The sequence below is a fragment of the Podarcis melisellensis genome (genome assembly GCF_964234715.1).
Source record: "Podarcis melisellensis genome assembly, chromosome: 1".
In the NCBI taxonomy this organism is placed as follows: domain Eukaryota; kingdom Metazoa; phylum Chordata; class Lepidosauria; order Squamata; family Lacertidae; genus Podarcis; species Podarcis melisellensis.
This window is the reverse complement of record NC_138528.1, coordinates 44,325,651-44,349,595: the sequence shown is the minus strand read 5'-3', so window position 1 is coordinate 44,349,595 and position 23,945 is coordinate 44,325,651. Positions and strand designations below refer to the sequence as shown.

Genomic DNA, 23,945 nt, shown 5'->3' with positions numbered 1-23,945 from the left:
TATACAGTGACACCCAAAGGAGGTGAAAAAAGTTGGGCATTCGTATATCTTTTTTTGTGGGAAAGGGGATTTCTACCCCATCCATAAAGCTATTTTTGACCTGAGAAATGAGACTGGGGGATATCTTATACAGCCTTAATTCAAATTTCTGCAGCTATATCCAAATTTTAAAGTCAGAGAGCATTTCAAGCTGGTAGTTTTAAGAAGGACAAGAGTGTATTTTAAAGTATCGTAGGGAAGACTCATCCAGCCATTGAATATAAAATATAAGCTGCTGCTTGAGCACTCACCTCACTTTAAGAATGATAAAATAACGGGTGAAAGAAAGAAACCAGAGTAGAATGAGCAAATTATGCATTAAGAGTGTAAGTAGGAAAAAAATGAGAATGGAAAGTGATAATGGGAAAGAAAACTCACTTTCTTTGATCCACTGATTGATTATGGCTTGATCATGCTCTAGTTCTTGCTCAGCTTTGATCTGCCCATCCAAGATCTGCTGTTGTAATTTTTCAACATACTGTTGCTGCTTTTGAATTTCCTTGCTGTGGAGAACCTCCTGGTTCTTCAGCTTTGGCTGACATTCTTCATGTACAGCATCTCTCCGTTCACTGCTGGAAAATTTAAAAATAAAATTAAACCAGGAAAGCAACATTATTGCAGGTCAAACATATATCTCTTTAAATCGGTTTAAGTTTCTGTCAATCAAAATCAAAGTATCTAATTGTGCAATGAAAAGTTCAGGTCCTAATGAAAGATCCTAATGAAGGAGGATGGGTAAAGGAAAGGATATGATGTCTATGTGTGTTGCATGTGTGTTTGCATGTGTGTGATGTCACAGTAAGGTCAGAATGTTGACGGGTAGCATGAAATTTAAAAGAAGCTTAATAGCGGGCTCCACACAGTAATACCACTAGCCACATAGTAATTATTTCATTTAAAAATATTTATAAACTGTTCGCAATATATCAGAGTGGTGCACAGAAGATCAAAAATAGTTAAACTGTTATTTTAAGGTGGTCAATGAACAATAATTCAAATTTTATTTCAGAAATGTCTTGGGTAAATAAAAAAAGGCATAAGAATGCATCTAAAACTGTAGTTTATTAGAGCATGCCTTATTTCAAATGGCATTGAATTCCACATCAAGGGGGAGGGGGGTGTCTTCTGCTACAGGGCATCCATCAGGTTGACCAAGAGTGAGTCAGTCCCAAACCCAGGTCGGAACTCATATTGGTACAGGTCAAGATAAACTACTTCATTCATACTAGCAGAGCAGTAGCATCCACTCAGAAGTAGCACTCAAATTACCAAGGGAGGGAGTCCCAGTCCCCTCATTCTGGCTGCAGGAGGCCCATGATTTGTCTAAAATCGGGGAAGTGAGGGGACATAGCTTTGGGTTTCATTAAGAACTAGAACTCCCTTACCTTTTGCTTCATAATCTGAGCACTGTCCAGAATGATGAGAAAGTTCCAAGGAATATACATAGCTGCCATTCTAATCTGTCTTTATATCATTAAGGCCATTTTACAGATGGGGATCTGAGGGAAATTTTATCAAGAATATTTGGGAGAAAGATTGTGAGAATCTGGGCAATGCACGTGGAGCAGGCAAAGGAAAGGAAAGGAAAGATGGACCATTCTCAAAGTGGCTCCAGTTGATGCTGATGAGTCCCCAAAGACCTGCTCCCTGCCTTGCAGGCCTTTTCCCACCTCGCCTGGTAGGGAGGGGCCCTGACTGATTCCAGCTACAAAAGCTGAGGTTGCTGAACAAATTCCTGGGCTGGGGTATTGTTATGGTGAGGTGGTTGTTGTTGGGGAGGGCGGTTGTTGCTAGTTCTAATCAGTCAAGAGGGTTGGTTGAGATGGCAAGGCATCAAACACAACGCCACAAGGAGACATTAAACTCTAATAACTGAAAATGATCACATAAACATTCGCTCAGATGGTGTGTTGGGCACCTCAGCAGATTCTGCAATAACAGCATCAAGAGTGTTTTGACTGGCTTCATTCTTAAACTATATTGCAAACAATTTGCAGTGGACTCTATAGCTCCACTCACAGGGATAGATAGCCCTCTGAACACTCTAAAGAGTGATAAAGCCAGATAACTTTCTTGAGGAAGCAGTGGAGGAAGAACTTCATTGCTTCCTACACTACCATGCAGTAGGCATGATCATGCACCTCGAACTAGTGTTCAGTTGGCTTCAGAATGTGTTGTGTGCCATCTGCAGCTAGTCTTCCCAATAGTTTCATCACACAAAGTTTGCAGGGATACCAGGCAGCCATACATGCTCTACAACACTGGAAAGAGCACTCATGAGCGACTGTGTCAAAAGTCTGTTGTAGCTCCTCATTCAAGGCCAGGGCTTTCAAAATCCTCATGAGCATTCAGGAATCTCCCAGGTTCCACCAGAAAGTGCCCTGATACTGACACTGGGGTTATTTGGAACCCCTCTCTCCTATATTGCCCATCTCACCTGGAGCAAAGAAAAAGTGAGGGTGTGGTCCTGCCATGTGTATAGGGCTGATGACAAACTGAGACAGCCCCACCATTGCCAAGGTGGCCATGAAGTCCCAAGCCAACTCCACCCCACAGAGACCGTCATGGACACTGAAATTGCTAAGACCACCATCCTGGGTTCTTTACCTTCCATACCTCAGTCAGAGAGGCTGCTGGCAACAGGGTGGACAGGATGAGAATAATCCCTCATCTGTCTCTATGGTCCAGCACCAGATACAAGCTGTATAAACCCACTCCAATGTGGAGTGGTATTCTTGTGATGGAATCCGTATGTACCATGGGCAAAACCCTTCTGGCCCTCAGGCCCATGCTCGTGCTGAACTGAGTACTCAGCCCATTCCATCTACTCAGGTCCCAGTATCCAAGTCATCACCCTCATCCCTATCAAACCACGGAATAATGAGGTCTTCAGTTGCAGTGTGGCATCTGGCACCATTGCCTATTAAAATTCATTCTAAGCAAAAATCACTAAGTTTTTTCCTTGTAAAGTTTTACAACTTTTTATAGAATGGGGAAAACCCAATTCCCAATTCAAAGTTGTATGACTCATTGTTAGAGACCAATATATTTATTGTGCTTTGTATTCAACTGTTTCAGTCCAGCAAAATAACTAGCTAAGAGGGGCGTGTATCATTAGCTGTATTGAAACCACCAGCAGCAGTTAAGATACTCACTTAAAGCAATAATTTCCTTATTTGCCTTTCCTTCTCCACTGCATGTGTGTTAGTGCATTCCCATACAAGAAGATTTGTTTTGAGTTGAGTTGAAAATGTTTTGTGCTCAATTGGTACAAGAGTCTGTAAACATAGCCAGTGGAGATTCCCATATCGCTCTCATGTTAGGAGGCAGATACTGTATAATAGCTGAAACTTCTGGACAGTTATGGATGTCAGTCCTGATGAAATGAATGGAAAGTGTACCCAGCTATCAATGTAAGGTGCATCCATTCTAGTTCTAGGATTATCTGGAGGCTATGAAACACCTGGTTGCCAAGGAAACAAATAAATGACCCTATACCTGGCAAGTCATAAGCCATATTTACTCCCAAGCTTTCTAAATGCATATGTCTTCCCCTCAGCTAAAGAAGAAGAAAGGCTTATCTAAAGTCTCTTGTGGCTCTAAACCAGGGGTCAGCAACCTTTTTCAGCAGGGGGGCGGTCCACTGTCCCTCAGACCATGTAGTGGGCCGGACTATATTTTGAAGAAAAAAATGAACAAATTCCTATGCCCCACAAATAACCCAGAGACCTATTTTAAATAAAAGGACACATTCTACTCATGTAAAAACACGCTGATTCCCGGACCGTCTGCGGGCTGGATTGAGAAGGTGATTGGGCCGCATCCAGCCCCCAGGCCTTAGGTTGCCTACCCCTGCTCTAAACTGACCATAAGGCTCCCTTTATGGACTATATGTTCTTCAAAATATAGTCCGGCCCACTACATGGAACCAGAAGGCTCCTTTTACCCTTTTTCTAAAACATAAGAACTTGTCGTTTAAGCTAAACACCCCATTTAAATGGGAAGCTGTAGTTCAGTTCAAAAAGTAATTAGACCAATTCAAGGAGAACAGATCTTTTAAAAGCGGTTAAATGAGAGGCTATTAACCTTCACGCAGACCCCCCCCAGCTTTTTTTTTTTCCACGCAGAAGCTGCAGCTGAATGAAGATCAACTGCTGTACACCAGTCCTATTCATGGTCACCAAAGCATTTGCTAATGGACACTACAAAAGACAGGATATTAGGCTTTATGAACCATTCATTGCTCAGGTCTTGAAAAACAGCTGTTATAAAATGCAACAGTGCACACCGTATTATGATACAGTACTGCAGATCTCTACAATTTTTGCTATCTCAGTGATTAATGCCACAGAAGGAGAAAATAACTGAGGGGGTTGCATTACATAAAGTGTAGAAAGCATTGGTTTCTATGCTCCCGTATTTCCCAACAATTCTTAAAAATGTCAGCAGATTCAAGTACTCAATCCAAGAACAAACAGAAAACATCCTATATGTATTCAGAGCACAGAGACAACTGCATTAAGTAGATTGGTAATAAAAATTCATCCAGCCTGATGCTTGCATCACATAGGTAATGCAGAACACATGAGGCGCCTCTATTGAAACACAAAAGAAGTGGAAAATGGCAGGACCTGGGGCTTGGATGTCAGTCCCATCCACATCAATACTGTTTTTATTGTTATATCTTCCAATGTTTAGGCATGGACACTTCACTGCCTTGAAGTATAATTGCTTGTTCTGTGGATAATCATTGACATGGTAATCTTAAGTAGCATGATGGCAGGTGTTCTGCCACAGCTCATCCCCACCCCAAATGTTCCACATGGAGAATAATGTCAAAGTAAATGCATTAAAATTATTTGTTACTATAAAGCAGGCTTCTATACTCCAAAATTTGCACAGGTGGTTGTTTTACTGGTCCACAGAAGCATCGTCACCCAGATACTGATACAACTCTAGCTTCTTTCAGGAACTGCTAAATCCCAGCATTTCATGCACTAAGAAATAAACCTCCTAATCAGGTTTCCCTTCTTTCAAATTAAAACAAAAAAACACTTAATGAATCCTTACTGTGATTTAAAAACCCTCAAAAAAAAATTACTCTAGAAGATATTGTCTTTTGCTTTGCCAGACCCGACTCTCATCATGGAATGACACAGGCAAAACAAACAAACTATGGCATGGGGAAAACAGAAACCCTTTGTGGAATATAACAATGCTCACTAGATTTAACAAACATTAAAAGCATAATTACAATGATGGCATTCTTATCAATAAATAGTAATTAACACATCCAATGTTTATTTTCTAAATGTCACTGACCTTAAACCAATTGTAAGTACCAATTACCGAGAACATTTCCAGGATTATGAAAACAGCTGATTCATTTTTCATCTTCTCATCCTATGCGTTAACTTGGCAGTCAGCATACTAAATCAGCCTTTTGTAGAATCACGTTTTCTCCCGGCTGTTTTGTCATCAGCTTCCCAGGATTCTATTGTGTAACTCCCTCCCCTCTTCCCCAAAAACGCCTCTAAGGCTTATGCAGAATCTGGCGGCTTCTACAGCATAATGCAGTTTTCAGTAGCTATGGCAGCCACAGCCAAGTAATGAAGCAGAATGCTTTGCTGCAACCATATATGGAGGCTTGGATCACAGAACCCAAGCAAAAGGCAAAATACAGTCCCTGAAAACCATTGTCAGATTAAAAACAAAACAAAAAACAACTCAGCCAAATCAGATTCCCCGTGTCCCTAAATATTAGGTATAACTTAGTTTTGAGATTTTAAAAAACAGACTAGGGATGAAAAGAAAACTATTCAGTATCCCTGCAAATCAATTAAGGCTAGCACTCAAAGCACTTAGGAGTCTGAGTTATAACACAACAAGCTCATCCATTGATTTGCATTTTTGTCCGATACCTCTCCTCCCTGGCACATCTATCCAATCAAGAGGCTGTTTTCAATACCACACCATAACCTCGGCATAACACAGCAGCAGCAGCAGCAGCAGCAGCAGCAGAGGACTACAGCAGCTGCGCAGGACCAGACATAAAATTTAACCCATACAGCACAGTTCAGGCTAGATACAGTTGCTTCTTAAAGCTCTTATTTCTATCATGAGACAGTGCAGCTGGGATGCAGACCCAGAATCATTAAAAGGAAAGGATAAGCTGTGTGTGAACTTCAGAATATACATTATGCAAACATTCCCAATGGTCTCCCCTAGTATTAAGAGTAGTGGGAAGGCTTCAGAACTGTGAAAACATGGCCATGCTACTATAAAAAATAAATGCATTTGTAGGCCACTGTATTGCTAAAAAGGAAGCAAAGATTATGGGTGGAATTCAACAATTTTTACAAATGGGATAGCATTTCAGTATGCCAGATGGAATGACCACCTCCTTCCCTCATCCCGTGCTTTTCATGGGGTTCTGAGGAGATTTCACCCCTCCCATATCCAAGAATCTCCTGATGAGTCTGCTGATTCTCCAGAGAGGAGGGGCGGTGTTTTGCTCTCTACTTATTCTGCTCCAGCACCACATCAAAGAGTCAGTCAGTCAGTCAGTGTGTCGGAGAGAGAGAGAGACTAAGTGTTACAGATCTTGTGTAGAGATAAGGTTGCTGCTAAGAGCAGCTGCAGACACTCAGTGTAGTGCAGCATTCATTTATGCTTAGACCTCATTAAGCTCTGTATATAGTTGTATAATAGTTGTAGATAGAATAAAGAAGATATTCTACAGAGCTGCTCTCCGAGTCGTTTATACTCTGCTATACTCTGCTGTGCGACGACTGTCTTCTTGTTGGAGTGAATCCGGTGCTCACAACTCTAAGCTGTGAGTCCACAGAACTTTGACCTGTTCCTGTGCAGAACGTGGCCTCTGGAAGTGCTACCCAGCTTGCCTAGCCCAGTCGGGGCTGAAGTGTATGAGTCCAGCTAGTGGCACTGGCTCAAGGGCGATGCTGACAGGTTCTTCAGACCCATACACCAGTAGCTGATTTCAGGGGTCAGAGGGAGGACAGCCCTACTGTGCAAGTGGAAGTTGACAGAGTTTGTTAGATGAATTCTGCCCAATATCCCTGCAACCTTAAAAAAATTGAAATCAGCAGAATTCAGATGAATGTCATTTTATTTCATTTAAATCCTTTTAAACATACCTTTCTGTTTCAGCTGGATAAAAGCTATGAGGAAGGGAAGGGAAGTCACCATCCAAATCCAGCCATTCAAGAGACCTGCGACTCACTACAGAAGAGGACTCACTGATCTATAAAACAGAAAAGATGGGGAAGGAAGTAAATACCACAAGATGATTAAAGTAATTGCTGGAATCACTGTTGCAAGTTTTTGATGTAAGATACAGCCCCTGCTGTATGGTGACAGCAGTCACGAAATTAAAAGACGCCTGCTCCTTGGGTGAAAGGCAATGGCAAACCTAGACAGCATCTTAAAAAGCAGAGACATCACCTTGCCAACAAAGGTCCGTATAGTTAAAGCTATGGCTTTCCCAGTAGTGATGTATGGAAGTGAGAGCTGGACTATAAAGAAGGCCGAAGAATTGATGCTTTTGAATTATGGTGCTGGAGGAGACTCTTGAGAGTCCCATGGACTGCAAGAAAATCAAACGCATCCATTCTTAAGGAAATTAGCCCTGAGTGCTCACTGGAAGGACAGATCGTGAAGCTGAGGCTCCAATACTTTGGCCACCTCATGAGAAGAGAAGACTCCCTGGAAAAGGCCCTGATGTTGGGAAAGATGGAGGGCACAAGGAGAAGGGGATGGCAGAGGACGAGATGACTGGACAATGTTCTCAAAGCTGCAAACATGAGTCTGACCAAACTGCAGGAGGCATTGGAAGACAGGAGTGCCTGGCGTGCTTTGGTCTATGGGGTCACGAAGAGTCGGACACGACTAAACGACTAAACAACAACAACAACCCCTGCTCCATAGAGCAAAGAGTCTCGATAATGAAACCTAGATTTAAATCCACGTCTTAGGCTGGGCCTTATACCCAAGCCAACAATGAAACAAAGAGCTTGGGTCCTCCTGGCTGACAATGATGGCTATAAACATGTACGCAGGAAGAGGACTTATGTTACATTCAGGGTTTCCCCATTGATTCTGAATGCTAATGTGCACAATCTACTGGACACAGATTCAGCACAAACCCTAAAGAAGTGAATAGGAATCCTCAAAAGATGTGTCATTTTCCCTAAACCTGAATTTAATTTCAATGAGAACAAGAAAAGGTCCTGTAAAATTGTGCCCATTCCAGCTACTGTACAGCAAATCTACCACCTCAAGATTCCTGTGCTGCAGTTCCAACTCTTATGTGTGCACGGGGGCACAATGCATGAAAGTATGCCAGAATCAAACTATTTGCTGCCCGCTGCTGTTTATTGATCGACAGCAGTACATGTGTACAGGATCTAGGGGTTTAAGTTGAGCAGAAGCTTAACATCAGTCAACAGTGTGATTCAGCAGCAAAAAAAAGTATCGCTATTCTATGATTCAGTGGAGGAGGGAATACTTAAGGACTCCAGCAGAAGAGAACCCTGAAGGACTCTGGAGGCCAAAGACCATGTGGCATGCCACATCACCTTCTTCTGAAACTGCCCTTCTAGGAAGGACCAGAACCACTATAAAATATCTGACCCAAAGCACCATCCTGACCAAACAACGCAAAGGACACCACAGTCAATGGTATCAAGTGGGATGCAGCAGCAATTCCCTAACCTTTTCTTTGGGGCATGCTGTTGTTTTAGAAGGTACATAAGTTTTCTGCTGGCAAATAACTAACCGTGGTGTTCTCATATTTACTACAGAGTACTGACATTAGCAGTCAATGAAACAAAGGGGGGGAGCAACAAACAATACTCCAAACTTACGGATCGTCTTTGTCTTAAAAGGGCAGCCTCAGCTGGGTGGTTGAACCTAAATTTGTGAGCTTTGCCCAGAATAACCAGAGCTCCTAAAAACAGGAGTAAGAAAAGGCAAATTGAGAAACCATCAGTTATTTAATCTGTTATGCAAATATTTGACTTTTCCTGTGTATTTATAGTACATTTTACTACAAATAAGGTATTTTTTAAAGCTACAATTAGATATAACATTATCTGTTATTAACAATTTATTTTTGTTAACAGTCTAATTCTGAAAATATTCAAGTAACAAAAAGACATTTTAGATCCCACCTTGGAATTAACTGGGCTTCTCAAATTTTTCAGAATACCTTGAACACTTTTTTATTTTTATTTTATTTTATTAATAATATTTTTATTAAAGTTTTAGCCTTCCTTCACACGGAAAATGCCCAATCCCCTTTGATCATTTTGGTTGCCTTTTTCCTGCTGCTTTTCCTCTCAATGTATTTTTATTTTAACTGTACATGGTATTCCAAATTCAGCTGCACCATAATGGTTTCATGATGCTGGCAGATTTATTTTCATTCTCTTTCAAAGCAGCATTATAAAATTATTAATACAGATACGCCACAGTATGTTCACCACTGCCAGCACTGCATGTAGGATGAGACTTGCACGCCAGTGCTGAAGGCACCTTTATAGTGCTTCTACTTTGAAAGTTACTTGAAATGAAATGAGATGAATCCAGAACTTTAAGACTACCAATATATCTGGTGCATCACATCATTAATATATTCACAATTGAACTCAAGAGACATTCAGCTATTGACTTTCATTAAAAATATCTGAGGCACTGAGCCAAAGCTATCAGGTATAAGCAGCAGAAATAAAGCTAATGTGTTTTACAGAAGGAAGTATTCATCCTGGGGCTTGTCTTTAAAATTCCAATTTAGCTAGGGTAGCCTAGAGTAAAACAAATATGAGTAGAGAGCAATTATTGCAGTCACAAATTTCTATAACAACAAATGATATGCAGTGTAGGCCCATGTTCTCAGACGTTCCACTGAAATCAGGAGTACTCACTTCTGAGAAAACATGGCTAGGATCAAGTCATGCAATGCTTCAATGTACTTTATAATCCTGTTCCATAAATTTGTTCTCAAATCATTTTACATATCTACCAGGTGTGCTTGACAGCAGCAGTACTGTAAAAGAAGAAGTACAGGATTTACCTTGTGACAAACGAACAGAACCTGTGACTTCATGACCGTTCACAACGCAATGTGCTCCCTGAAGAGGCCGCAGAGTCACAATCCCATGCTGGTTGTCTACAACGCAATGGTCCCTTTCAATGCACTGACCCTGCAAAACTGCAAAACACATGGATTTATTATTTATTTAGTTATTATTGTTTTTCGCAGGGTGGTGAAGGAGAAACATCCATTATTTTCTTTGTACAAAACTCCAGTGCAAATATACAGAAACACTAGGAAGGATAATCATGCTATTTGTTATTAATTTGTACTACCCTTAAAATAATTCATGCAATGCGAGGAAAATTTATGACAAGTCTCTGCCGGATGGCTCACAATTTAAGCAGCACAGTTATATTCTTGAAGAATTAGGTTAATCTACTATACAAGATTTAAATTTATTCTTCGCAAATGATCATTCTAACCAGTTTTTGAAAATAAAACCAATTGTTCTGAAGGCATCTGTACTGCTCTGTCCATTTGTTTCCTGGTATAGTACAGCAAACATGTTATTTTGTTTCCAGTTTGTGATGCTATTTTAATAAACTTTTATTTTTTACTTGCTTTCTATGTGAGACACAGTGCAAGAAATTTGTGAAAAGAAATCAAAGTGAACATTCAATAAACAGGTCCTGGCGTTCAGTTCTTCATCAGATCACCCTCCCATTCTCTATTTGATTAATTTCTGTCATGTGTAATTTTGACCTTGCTATGGACTATTTGTTGGTCTCCGTATTTGCAGCCGGGCAGGAATTTGTTTACCAGGCCAATTGGCGCCAGTCCGGTGGTTGTGATTACCTCACTACAATACTCACAACTTTGGTGGTTTAGGCATTAGATCAACCTTAGTCTTGGCAGAGGCGGAGGAAGGGGTGTGTGGAGGGTGTGGGCTGCCCTGGGTGTCACCACTGAGGGGGATGACAAAATGCTGGGTGGCACTTACCGCGGGGCCTGCAGCGTGCCTGAGCCACGTGTCTCTCCGCCTGCTGCCCCCCCCAGTTGTAGAGCAGCTGAGTGGGAGGAGGCAGGCAGACTCCGGAGGCTGTGCCCCCACCCCTATGGGCTGCTCGCCCTGCCCCTGGGTGCACCGCCCCAGGCGCCCAAGCAGCTTCCTCGGCCGCTGAGTCTTGGATGGAGAGGAGGCTATGGTCTCTGCCTACCCCTCGAAATGTAATGGTATCTCACGAAAGGGATCCAGGAGCAGTTACTTCTGACCTTATGCCCAGGTGGGGGTTTGGGCCACAGCACACCTCAAGACAGCGATCCCTGTGGGGGTCCTTCTATCTGATGCAAGTCATAGGACTGTTGGGTGGCCCAGGGTTTCACTTCCGGCAGGTGGGCCAGAAGTCAATGATTGTGGCCCAATGTCTATGCAAAAACTCTTGCATCTGTAACCAATAAAGTTGTGGCCTTATCTGACCCAATGAGTTGTGTCTGGTTCTTTCTAATTAGCAAGAGATGCCATGTCCGGTTCTTTCTAATTAGTAGAGATGCCGTGGGGTTGTGGAACTTTGGCACTCAATACACAGGTCCTCTCAGAGTTGCAACACTTTTAAAACATCGGCCTCCAGTTCAGCAGAATGCCTGTACAGTGGTGCCCCGCTAGACGAATGCCTCGCAAGACGAAAAACCCGCAAGACGAAAGGGTTTTTCGGTTTTTGCGACGCTTCGCTAGACGATTTTCCCTATGGGCTTGCATCGCAAGACGAAAGCCCATAGGGAAATCTCGGGGACCTTTTTTTAAATGCTGGCGGTGGGGAGCAAAGCCTTCCCCCCCCTCCGGACTTCAGAAGAGGTCCAGGAAGGCCGGCGGGGGCGAAAGGCTTTGCTCCCCACCGCCAGCATTTTAAAAGCGGTCCGGGATAGCAGGGAAGCGCTTCCCGCTATTCCGGACGGCTTTTGAAGGCAGGCAGGGGGGGCAAAGACTTTTGCCCCCCCTGCCTGCCTAACCGGGGGCTTTTAAATCGCCCCGGGACTGTCCGGGGCGATTTAAAAGCCCCCGGACGGCTTTTGAAGCCTCCCCCCCGCCCGGCTTCGGGGCATCATCCCGATGCCGGGCGGTGGGGCAGGAACGCCTCCCCCAGCCGCCCGGCATCGGGGCATCGTCCCGATGCCGGGCGGTGGGGCAGGAACGCCTCCCCCAGCCGCCCGGCTTCGGGGCATCGTCCCGATGCCGGGCGGTGGGGCAGGAACGCCTCCCCCAGCCGCCCGGCTTCGGGGCATCGTCCCGATGCCGGGCGGTGGGGCAGGAACGCCTCCCCCAGCCGCCCGGCTTCGGGGCATCGTCCCGATGCCGGGCGGTGGGGCAGGAACGCCTCCCCCAGCCGCCCGGCTTCGGGGCATCGTCCCGATGCCGGGCGGTGGGGCAGGAACGCCTCCCCCAGCCGCCCGGCATCGGAACGATGTCCCGAAGCCGGGCGGCCGGGCGGGAAAGCCTCCCCCCCCCCGCCCGGCTTCGGGGCATCGTCCCGATGCCGGGCGGTGGAGCAGGAACGCCTCCCCCAGCCGCCCGGCTTCGGGGCATCATCCCGATGCCGGGCGGTGGGGCAGGAACGCCTCCGCCAGCCGCCCGGCTTCGGGGCATCGTCCCGATGCCGGGCGGTGGGGCAGGAACGCCTCCCCCAGCCGCCCGGCATCGGAACGATGTCCCGAAGCCGGGCGGCCGGGCGGGAAAGCCTCCCCCCCCGCCCGGCTTCGGGGCATCGTCCCGATGCCGGGCGGTGGGGCAGGAACGCCTCCCCCAGCCGCCCGGCATCGGGGCATCGTCCCGATGCCGGGCGGTGGGGCAGGAACGCCTCCCCCAGCCGCCCGGCTTCGGGGCATCGTCCCGATGCCGGGCGGTGGGGCAGGAACGCCTCCCCCAGCCGCCCGGCTTCGGGGCATCATCCCGATGCCGGGCGGTGGGGCAGGAACGCCTCCCCCAGCCGCCCGGCTTCGGGGCATCGTCCCGATGCCGGGCGGTGGGGCAGGAACGCCTCCCCCAGCCGCCCGGCATCGGAACGATGTCCCGAAGCCGGGCGGCCGGGCGGGAAAGCCTCCCCCCCCCGCCCGGCTTCGGGGCATCGTCCCGATGCCGGGCGGTGGGGCAGGAACGCCTCCCCCAGCCGCCCGGCATCGGGGCATCGTCCCGATGCCGGGCGGTGGGGCAGGAACGCCTCCCCCAGCCGCCCGGCTTCGGGGCATCGTCCCGATGCCGGGCGGTGGGGCAGGAACGCCTCCCCCAGCCGCCCGGCATCGGAACGATGTCCCGAAGCCGGGCGGCCGGGCGGGAAAGCCTCCCCCCCCGCCCGGCATCGGAACGATGTCCCGAAGCCGGGCGGCCGGGCGGGAAAGCCTCCCCCAGCCGCCCGGCATCGGGGCATCGTCCCGATGCCGGGCGGTGGGGCAGGAACGCCTCCCCCAGCCGCCCGGCATCGGGGCATCGTCCCGATGCCGGGCGGTGGGGCAGGAAAGCCTCCCCCAGCCGCCCGGCATCGGAACGATGTCCCGAAGCCGGGCGGCCGGGCGGGAAAGCCTTTGTCCCCCCTGCCTGCCTTCCCAGGGGCTTTTAAATCGCCCCGGACAGCGGAGAAGTCCTCCGCTGTCCCGGGCGATTTTAAAATGCCGCCCGCCAGAAGAGGTCGGGGGAAGGCTTTTTCCATAGGAACGCATTAATTGATTTTCAATGCATTCCTATGGAAAACCGTGCATCGCAAGACGAAAAACTCGCAAGACGAAGAGACTTGCGGAACGAATTAATTTCGTCTTGCGAGGCACCACTGTATAGACCCAATAAAAGAACACCAAAAGTACCAAAAAGAGGCCAAATCATTATGGGGACCTTGGGGTAGCCATCAGCACATCACCCCCAAAACCAAATTAACTTTTCCCACAGCTCTAGCATATGCATGCTAACCTCTCCTACCAGGTCTACTCCCCACTGGAGTGAGGCAACTGGACACAATTCTTGTTAGGTTCGGTGTAGGTTTTGGGGAAATCACAGGATGCTGCATTTCTCATGATTTCTCTGCAAGAGTTTGGGGTCTCCCTCATAATTCTTACCAATATCCTGTTCCTGGTTTGAATCACTTCTTCCAATTTTGGTTGTTCCTTCCTACAAAATTGGAACAATCGCAGTAAGTTATTATTATTATTACTGTTTTAAAGAGACTTGGATAGATTTATATATTCCTTCCACGCATGTGTGCAGATTTTTATACTTTGTTGTGTAACATTTCCACTACATTTATCAACTATCTGCTTGAGGCAAGCGATTTGGTTTTTAAAATTTCAAGTGAGAGAAATGACTCTAGACAATAAGATTCAAAAGCCTATGGACTTCACATGGTTCAGAACATTTAGATTTTCCAGCACAAACTTTCCTGATGCATTTAATTAGAAAGTATTTCTTCACACAGTGCACGGTTAAACTATGGAATTGACTTTCACAAAGGGTGGTGATTAGAGGATTAGACAAATTCATAGAGAATGAAGTTTGCAGTGGCTACAAGCCATGATAGTTATATATTCTACCTTTAGCGAAAGGCCTCAAGTTTATAAAACCATACCATGTGGATCTTGGCTTGCTCTGTGTTGCAATGGTAATTTCTGCTATGCTACATAAAATGTTTCATCCTTCTGAATTTTCTTATAACAAGCTATCTACCATATTTTAGCCTTCTAGGTGGTTTGGAAGCATTTAAAACACAAGATTTCAAACTTACACTCCAACTCTAAAATCTAGCAAATCTATTACTGAGCACTACAATTTTAACACTTATCTCCTGGCATAAAAAGAGCTACTCACTCAGAAGAATAAGGTATCATTTGCTATGTAAAATATTTTAACGGTCAACATGCTTGTTATTCTACACGCATCCTAAATCAGCTTTTTTTAAAGGGTAATAATAGAATGCTGGGATAAAATTGAGTAGCGTACTTAAGTGCCATTGATTTCAATAAGAACCACGAATTATGAACTGGATTACAGCCTTAAATTAATTAAGACAGATCTTATTTCCAAATAAAACAGATGAAGAAATAATCCTTGCCTAGAAAAAATTGCAGATAACAACAAAAAATGAAAAATGAAATCTAGTCCCCACAAGAGCTGAAGTGAAGGGTGGCAAATCAACAGATAACACTGTAGAATAGTAACACAGTTATTAAACATAGCAATGATGAGGGAATGATATTCATGTGTAGTGTTGTATGAGACTCATATGGGAAAAATGATTAGTTGCCCTAACAAACTTCTCATGTAGGAAAGGTTACAAAGATGCAAGAAGTTCAGCCCCTGCTTCTTCAGAATATTTATCAGCAGATCAGAAAAACATCAAACAACTGCTGCCTAAATTAAGTTCTGAGGGTCCAGAAACCTTTTCAGACGTATTTTCTGAACACCACATGTTCAGCAAGTTGACACGAGGAGATGGCATGCAAAAGAAAGGACACAAAATAAAAAGAAAATTGACAGGGAGACAAAAAGGTGAAAAGAAGTAGAAGAAATTGAGGGGGGGGGGGGAGAGAAGGAAGCTTATAAATATTTGAGAACCTAAAGAAAGAGAGATAAAAAGGTATGGGGTGAGGCCCAGAGTAGAGGAAGAATATGCTTTGGAGAAGAAAGGGAAGGGACAAGGGGTCTGTTTGTACCCTGTGTTCCCTCAGAAACATGGAGCTGGCCCCTCTCCTCCTTAGAGCTTGCCAACCTTCATTCTTATTAACCCTCCTCCTGCTCATACCGCCCACCTCACACAGACAATGCTGTTTCAGCCACAGCAGCAGAAGGCAAGGCGGAAGGAAGTGCCGGACTGCAGAAGCACAGCAGGATAGATGCTAGGGAGATGCCCTGGATTGTGTCAATTGTTTCCCTGCATCTTGCCTGGACCACCCAACTGCCTCAGTCTCCCTTCCTCAGCTTCCATTCTCCTCACATTCATAGTGCTGCTGCGATGACCCAGCTCTCAGAAGTATGCCATCACACTATAGTTTGCAGCACCATCTGTCTGCAGGCATGTGAACTACAGTGTGATGACAGCATTGCACAAATAAATATGTAGGATAAACTGCTTTGTGAATGTGTTTTGCTTTTAAAAGTAAGGTATATGTATATGTGGGACGCAGGTGGCGCTGTGGGTTAAACCACAGAGCCTAGGACTTGCCGATCAGAAGGTTCGAATCCCTGCGACGGGGTGAGCTCCCGTTGCTCGGTCCCAGCTCCTGCCCACCTAGCAGTTCTAAAGGTACGTGAAGGTGCAAGTAGATAAATAGGTACCGCTCCGGTGGGAAGGTAAACAGCGTTTCCGTGCGCTGCTCTGGTTTGCCAGAAGCGGCTTAGTCATGCTGGCTACATGACCCGGAAGCTGTATGTCAGCTCCCTCGGCCAATAAAGTGAGATGAGTGCCGCAACCCCAGAGTCGGTCATGACTGGACCAAATGGTCAGGGGTCCCTTTACCATTATATGTATATGTATCTAAATAAATGAAATCTGGACCTAGTTCACACAAAAAGCAAATGTTCCTAGGTATGTGAATGTCAAAAGACACATTATATATAAAGCATGCTATTTTTCAAAAGATAAAACCAAGGATTATGTGAGCCCTGTCCTAAGAGAACATTTTATTTATAATTTCTTTCCTAAATATATTCAGGCTCTTTGTCACAAGTAAATCCTATACTTTTGTTTTTACGCAAAACTGCTGCCACACCTGGTAGACATTGTAAAATACAGGTAAACAAGAAGAGTGCAAGGGTTAAAGCACCTCTCACGTAGCATGATCTAAAGCAGGCTTCTTTTCCTTTGCTATTCATGCGAGATAGCAAGACAGCACTGTTCACTATGAAGAGGAAAAATATTAACGTTTTACCTTCTTGCTCCTCAGATGAAGGTAACAGACACCTGAATCTAAAAAGGCAAAGCATAAAGAAAAGAAAAGGCAGCATCTAGAAGCAAAGAAAGAGGGGACAAAGTTGTTAGTGCAGCGTAAATGAAACAGACAAGAGGGTTTAATGAAAATTCCTGTTAGTGAGTATGCAAATAAGGTTTCTTTCTATATAAAGCTATATTCATTCTCTCTCAGGCATTGTAGAATTGACTCTTGTGCAAAAGCGACTATGAAAGCCATTCTTTCTACTGTGCCAGAACTGTTAACTTGGTTAGACTTCTGGTAGTCTCAGCAACTAACAAAGGGAATAAACATTTTGAAGAAGTCTCGGCTTTCTGTTTCAGTGGGACACCAAGGGAAATATGGGGAAATATTGCATCTTGCACCAGTCCCAAACAATGGCATGTATATTCAGTCATGGGAGGCTATGTGATATAAACTTTAATATGAAAAAGTACCAATAGACATAAAGAATGTGCAAAAGAAAAAGCAAACACCAACACTCTTGGATCTGAAATGCTCTTTGAGAAGTAAAAGGGATAGAATAAATGAAACATCTGCAGGTAAATTATTCAAAATTTAAGATATTTTATGTCAGTTGAAGTGGGATGATACTCACGTTTTAAACAGGGGAAGTTAGTTTAGGAAAAGGGAAAAAATATGAGAATGTCAGGTGTATTGTTAATGCATGTATTGCGCATGCTTCCTAAACTAGGTTCCTTAATGGAGAATTTTAAATTGACACAAAACATTGTAAAGCATAAGCTCTTTCTATAATTTTGCTGCCATAATTTCTAGGAAGTTGAACTCCAGCTTTAAACGCGTGCACCAAAAAAAGTGTCCAAACATGTATCACAGAATCATTTTAAAGTAAGAATGACACTTTTAATAAAGGTACAAAAGTCACTGGCTTCTTTTTCTTATGCAGTTAATCTTCCTCTTTCTGGCTTAAATGGTTCTTCAGTTACTTACTCATAATAAGTCTGCAAAAATTCTATTTATCATGTCATTAAACTAAGCTTCACACTTGAAACAAAAGAAAGAGAGCTAAATGAACGTAGTATTTAGCAAGTTGGGCCTTTCTTTCCCTTTTTAGTATAAATCTTTAAACTCAAACTGCTATACAGTGGTACCTTGCTTTACAACCATAATCCGTTGCAGAGGCTTTCGCCAATGGGGCCTCCAAAAAAAATTGTACGTAATCCCCCCAAAAATGGGTTGTAATCCCAAAAAAGGTTGCAAACCACGACACACACTTCCGGGTTTGACATGTTTCTAATCCAAAACGTATGCAAACCAAGGTACCACTGTACTGTTAAAAATAAATTTCTCTATTTCCAAAAAGTTAGTGCCTTTTATAAGTCATCTTGCCCAGGAATCTGGCCTCAAAAGGTTTTCACTGTACACTGTACTTATAGAGAAAACATAGCATACTTAGCACTTTCAGTTAAAACAGACAAACTAATTATGGGGAAATTGAAATAAAATTATGTTTCCTATTTTCTCTTTCAGAATGATTGCTGAAATGTTTTTTATAACAATGTTTTAAAATAGTATAAGAAAAACTACAATATTAACAACTATAATCTTTGTATCTGATACCCACTGCGCACTACAGCTTTGTATAATAACCAGAAACTATTAAATAATCCATCGCTATTTAAAAATTTGGTTAAATATCCAAATTCACTGCTTGTCCATAATGCTGCGATTTTTGCTTCCATTCCTAAATTATTATATCCACTTTCTTAAAATTTTACTCTAAAAGCATGCGTTTCTTCTGTTTCCCCGTGGCAATGATGTAGTCTACGTGGTATTACTAAGGCCAAATAATATAACCTTCCCTTTTGTTTGCCAGACATATGAATAGAAGTATTAAGAAAGAGGTGCAAGATTTCTATTGATGGAATAGTATAGATTTCAGATTCTCTCAAAACCTTAAAGAAGAATGCAATTATTTTATCTCATCTCACAATGATAAATTCTATACTATTTCAAACTATTTGTGTCCATATTATTACTATTAAGCAAACACAGCAGGTTAAACTTTTTTTCCATATTCAGTATAACTACAGCTATTGCTATCTGAAAGTAAAAATAACCAAACAAACCAAGTGTTGCATCTCACCCTGAGATGATACAGCATAACTCCCGTACTAAGGATATCATAATCCATGGCCATTAAATGAGGTAAACTGGAATCTATCATCACTCCAGCTTTTTCCTTGTTGATATCCACACTGTATTCTTCCATGATAGCTTTCCTGTTAATCCACTTATCTGTCCAGTCTTTGGTCAACTGCTCAATCTTTGGAAACAGTAAATGAGGGGGGAAACGTACTTATTATAAAGTGTTACATAAAACCATTTTTTTCCTGCAAGAAAGTACAAATTACATAAGTTACTCTGATGGCTGCTGGGCAATTGTTCCTAACAGCATGCTTGTGAAGAGGCTTCTAATCTAGAAACTTGATCTGCACACTAAGCAACAAGTTGCCCAGAAGGAAGAGCTGAGTCAGCCACTCTATAGAGACTAACTGGGACTATTTTGGTTCCTTACGTCACATGATCCCTGCTGGGCTGGAATCCTAGCCGTCTCTAGTGGTGATAGCAATATAGTCAAGTTCAGGCCAGCAGCTTCCTCCACTTACAAGTTGTAATGGTAGTAAAAAGAGTAAGGTGACTGGTCCTCATTGCAAGTGTTCCCAGTATGAGACCCTGACACTTTAATGTTGCTTTTCCCATGTACCTGCATTCATAAGGTCACTCTTTATGGGCCTTGGGGAAATATCCATGCATATTTGCTAACCTATGTATACACTCTTATAGAAATGCCACACAGATATTAGGGAAATTATTAATCATGCATACCTTAAGCTCATTCTGAAGAACTAATTCTGTAAGATTTCCTTCTCTGTCATCGCTCCACGAAGGACTAGAATTCCTCTGTTGAAACAAAATATTAGGGATGTAATGTTTCCATATTCAAAACGAAGGTGAATGATCTGAAGTCACAAGGTAAAGTAATATATCAGAATTATCCTATATTTGACCGTCCATAGCTACATATGAAGTATTCCTAACCACAGCGGTGAGCACTGGAAAGAGAAGTGATATAGAAATTTTGATATTAATTCTTGACATAGATTTTGCTTTAGTTGTTTCATGCATTTACTCTGTAATATTATGTATCAATGAGTGATTTGATTCTTGGTTGGGTTCCTGCATTTTGCAAATCTCTCATGCCTCACTCCTACACTGCATTTCATACTTATCTGACCCTGAAGGGTGGGAAGTTTATTTGTATTATTAGAAGGGCACAGATGGTTAGTCAGGGTGTTTTGCTAGGATGTTTTAAGTTCACGCCAGAGTGCTGACCCAGGAAGAAATATATGGGAATGGAATGTCCATAGTTCCTTAGTGAAAGCCTGGCTGTCAAGGCAACTGGAGGTTAAGTCCAAAAGCTGAGACCAAAGTTGATATCAGTGTAGAGCCATGTCTTTTTACATCTCTTGACCTGTAACCTCTTTTGATGTATGCAGTGATGCTTTATGATGTACGGCTATGTGTGTAAAACTCTATAAAAGCTTTGTTCTAACATTCTTCTGATGCAGTATTTTCTTGCTGGCAAGGCTGCCCTATTGCGCCATCGCTTTAATAAACCAGGTTCCTACAGGAGGTTTGCTTGCTAGTCTCTTGGTTTCGTGGTCACTTAAAGGTATATTCCCTCACCTGAGCAAGGACTAGTGCATACCTTAAGTGGTTCGGAAGTAAATTCTTACCACAGTAAGGAGGAAATTCTGGATCTTGCAGCTAAATCTCTGTTCTATCCTTATACGAGTGCATGGACCCAAGTTTGATGTCATCTTCTTTCCAGGACTTGACTGAAAGATTCCACTGGGAGGTCTCTGAAATTCTCTGAGATGACTCAGCAGTGCTTTGTCACATTGACTACAAAGCCATTGGGTGCCGGGTATCAGAAAGTAGATACCTATATCCAGCGCTGCTGCTTCTTTTTTCTTTTTTTACTAAACATTTTTTTAGGGGCACTCTCATTTTGACTCAAGAAAATCACCATTTTATAATTCAAATCGGGGAAAATAAATACAGTAAACAGACGAAAGTACAAAGATTCACAAAATGTTTAGGCTAACCCCTACGTCCCCCCAGAAAAAAGCATTGCCTATCTGGGCTGGTGATATAAACTAAGGCATGATACACTGAAATATCATTAATGCAGTATAGAAATATCATTAATACAGTATCATCATCTTCTGATTATTCCTTTGAATCTTGTGTGTTTGCTGTGACTGATTGAAGACCTTGCCTTTAAAGTCCCAAAGCCACTCTTGGAGTAATCTAATTTTAGGACAGCTAAAAATTGTTTCCACAATATATTTAAGACTCAAACCACGACTACCCCAAAGGGGTATATGTATTTTTTCAAAAATGAACAAACTCACTATTTTGGTCAATATGCTTAATTAAAGTTAACAATCATATCAACCTTATAATTTTGTTATAGCAAGTGACATTTGCACATCAACTAATAACCATTCCAAGTTTGCTTTGTATTTTACTTTAAGCTGGAGATTTCTGGGTGTGTGCTGGGAGCATGTTACAGCATGTTTAGACCAGGCATGAGGAACCTGTGTGTCTTCAGATGTTTTTGGATCCTAGCTCTCATCATCCCTGACCACTGGCCATGCTGGTTGGGGCTGCTAAGAGTTAAAATCCATTAACATCTGCAGGTCAGAGATCGGCTCCATCCCTGACTTAGATATTAATGATATCATCTGAGTTCTAGATTATTCAACTTTAAAGACATAACTATATTTAACTTATTTATTAAGAGCAGCTTCAGTGGTATAGCACATGCTGTGTACTCAGGAAGTCCCAGGTACAATGTCCAGCAGCTCCACCTAAATGCCACTAGTAACATCTGCATGGGAGCCTGGAAGATGCCCCCAGTCGGAGCAAGGTCTACTGGGCTGGAGGAACAAATTGACTGACATAGTATAAAGCAGTTTCCTGTATTCTTAGTAACCCAACTCAGGCAAAAGTGATATTGCTAAAAATATATATTTATATACAGATCTAATGACTGGCCAATTTAGACTCCATTTAATTAAACATTTGTACAAACCAGCTCAAAGCTCATCAGCATAGCCTTCAATCTATCAATTTCTTCTCGCAATTCTCTAATCAGCTTCACATTTGCATCCTGAAATATAGCAAATATTAGAGAACAAACAAGCTTTTCAAAAAATAATAATACAGAAGTCATAGGACAGTATGGAAGCAACTGATTCCATATGGCTTGTTCTAAAAGAAATATGCTGGATGCTTAAGGGCATTGCTATGCCATCTTTCTTTCTTTCTTTCTTTCTTTCTTTCTTTCTTTCTTTCTTTCTTTTAGTGGGGGAGAGAAATCATGGATCTCATGCTGAGTTCATAATTCACCTACTGCACAGCATATCTATACTGAATCTCCCCCTTATCTCTCTGTTAAAATTCAGACCGTGATTATACTTGGTGTGAACATGTGTAGTAGGTACATATATGATGAAATCACACCTTAAGTATTAATTAACAGTACCACATTGAAATAATAACATTTTTATATGCACATAAACAGTAAGGCAAAAATGCTGTGGCCCTTTACAGATTATTTATTGGACTTTCACTTGTACTTTTGTAAGAGATATACTCCTTTGCCCGTTACATGGAGAACATTGATTAATGAACGATAAAATAACAACATGGTAGCTCACCTCATTTACCCGGGGTTTGTTAATAATGTTTTTGGCATTTGAGGCATACCGCAACGTACTCATGGTCTCATTGTAACAAGAGTTTGCAGGTGAGATAGCTACAGATAAAAAAAAGGAAATACTGTGTAAATAAAAAAATTGATTGCAAAAGCACACCACAGTTTTTATCCCTCCATGCAAAACCCACAAGACTATATAAACCCTATTTTCAATTTAGCCTGTCTGCATGAAAATGTCCAAGAGGGCTGAAAACAACAATGCAGTGTTTCCGCCTTTGCAGAAATGCTCCTCCAAAACTAACCCCCTTTACACTACCTACAGTCTTGCCCAAGGCCAATCGTTAAGTCCTTGACTAAGCTGGAATTTGAAGTCTCATCTTAAGACTTATTCTGCATTGTGCTATAAAGTACTAGTGAGCCTCCCACTGATTACTGTTAATTCAAGATAAATCACAGCAGATAAATCAAATGTACATTTTTGACAAAGTATGTATTGTTGAAAACATGGGTTATGATGGCTGGCCTTCCTCTGGAGTAGAGGCTCACTCAGCCAAGCCTCTTAAATTTCAAGCTCCATAGAAACAGACAGGCACACAAGCAAACAGACGACGAGCCTGCAAGCACAGGTGCATAGTTTAAAAGGGCTTAGCAGAAGCTGCCCCTATTCTCAGGAAGGTCAGACACATGGTGACACATGCTTTAATTATGCTCAGATTAGATTACTGCAATGCACTGTACATGGGCTGCCTTTGAGCAGCCTTCAGAACCTTCAGCTGATCCAGAAGGTGGCAACTAAGGGTCTTCGTGGGTGTCTGACTTTGAAAACGCATGCCACTGATTTTACAATAGCTTCACTGGGGAAAAAATTAATGTGCACTGGATTTCTAAATGGCCATCCCCTCCCATACAAGCCTGCCTGCCCATGAAGATTGGAAGAGGAGGTCCTCATTGGTGGCAGGAACATGACCGGCTGGAACGCAGGAGAAAGCCTTCTCTGTGGCAGCACCTAAATTATGAAATTCCTTGTCTCTTCAGTCGTTTCTCTCTTGCCTAGCCAAGGCACCATTATTCTGGCAGGCATTTGGCCTGCTGTGTTGGTGAGCTATTGGTAGAGCGACCACTTGTTTTAGCCTGTTGCTTTTGACTGTACGACTA

The 23,945-nt window shown here is 43.1% G+C and overlaps 1 protein-coding gene across 5 annotated transcripts in view; it reads right to left on the bottom strand.

Annotated features, from left to right (window-relative positions):
- The window catches only part of STARD9 (StAR related lipid transfer domain containing 9), a 109,847-nt gene that overhangs the window by 50,706 nt on the left and 35,196 nt on the right, over positions 1-23,945 (bottom strand). For 3 of the 5 annotated variants that reach the window (XM_081889451.1, XM_081889450.1, XM_081889453.1), the window contains exons 13-21: positions 22,792-22,889; positions 22,164-22,241; positions 19,889-19,963; positions 19,146-19,325; positions 14,195-14,246; positions 10,133-10,270; positions 8,925-9,007; positions 7,197-7,303; positions 418-611 (exon numbers count right to left, since the gene is read on the bottom strand). In XM_081889451.1, coding sequence (XP_081745577.1) covers positions 418-611; positions 7,197-7,303; positions 8,925-9,007; positions 10,133-10,270; positions 14,195-14,246; positions 19,146-19,325; positions 19,889-19,963; positions 22,164-22,241; positions 22,792-22,889 — 1,005 coding nt within the window. Of the gene's footprint in view, positions 1-417; positions 612-7,196; positions 7,304-8,924; positions 9,008-10,132; positions 10,271-14,194; positions 14,247-16,999; positions 17,076-19,145; positions 19,326-19,888; positions 19,964-22,163; positions 22,242-22,791; positions 22,890-23,945 lie in introns of those variants that run through there. The other 2 variants (XM_081889452.1, XM_081889454.1) reach the window with 2 other exon arrangements.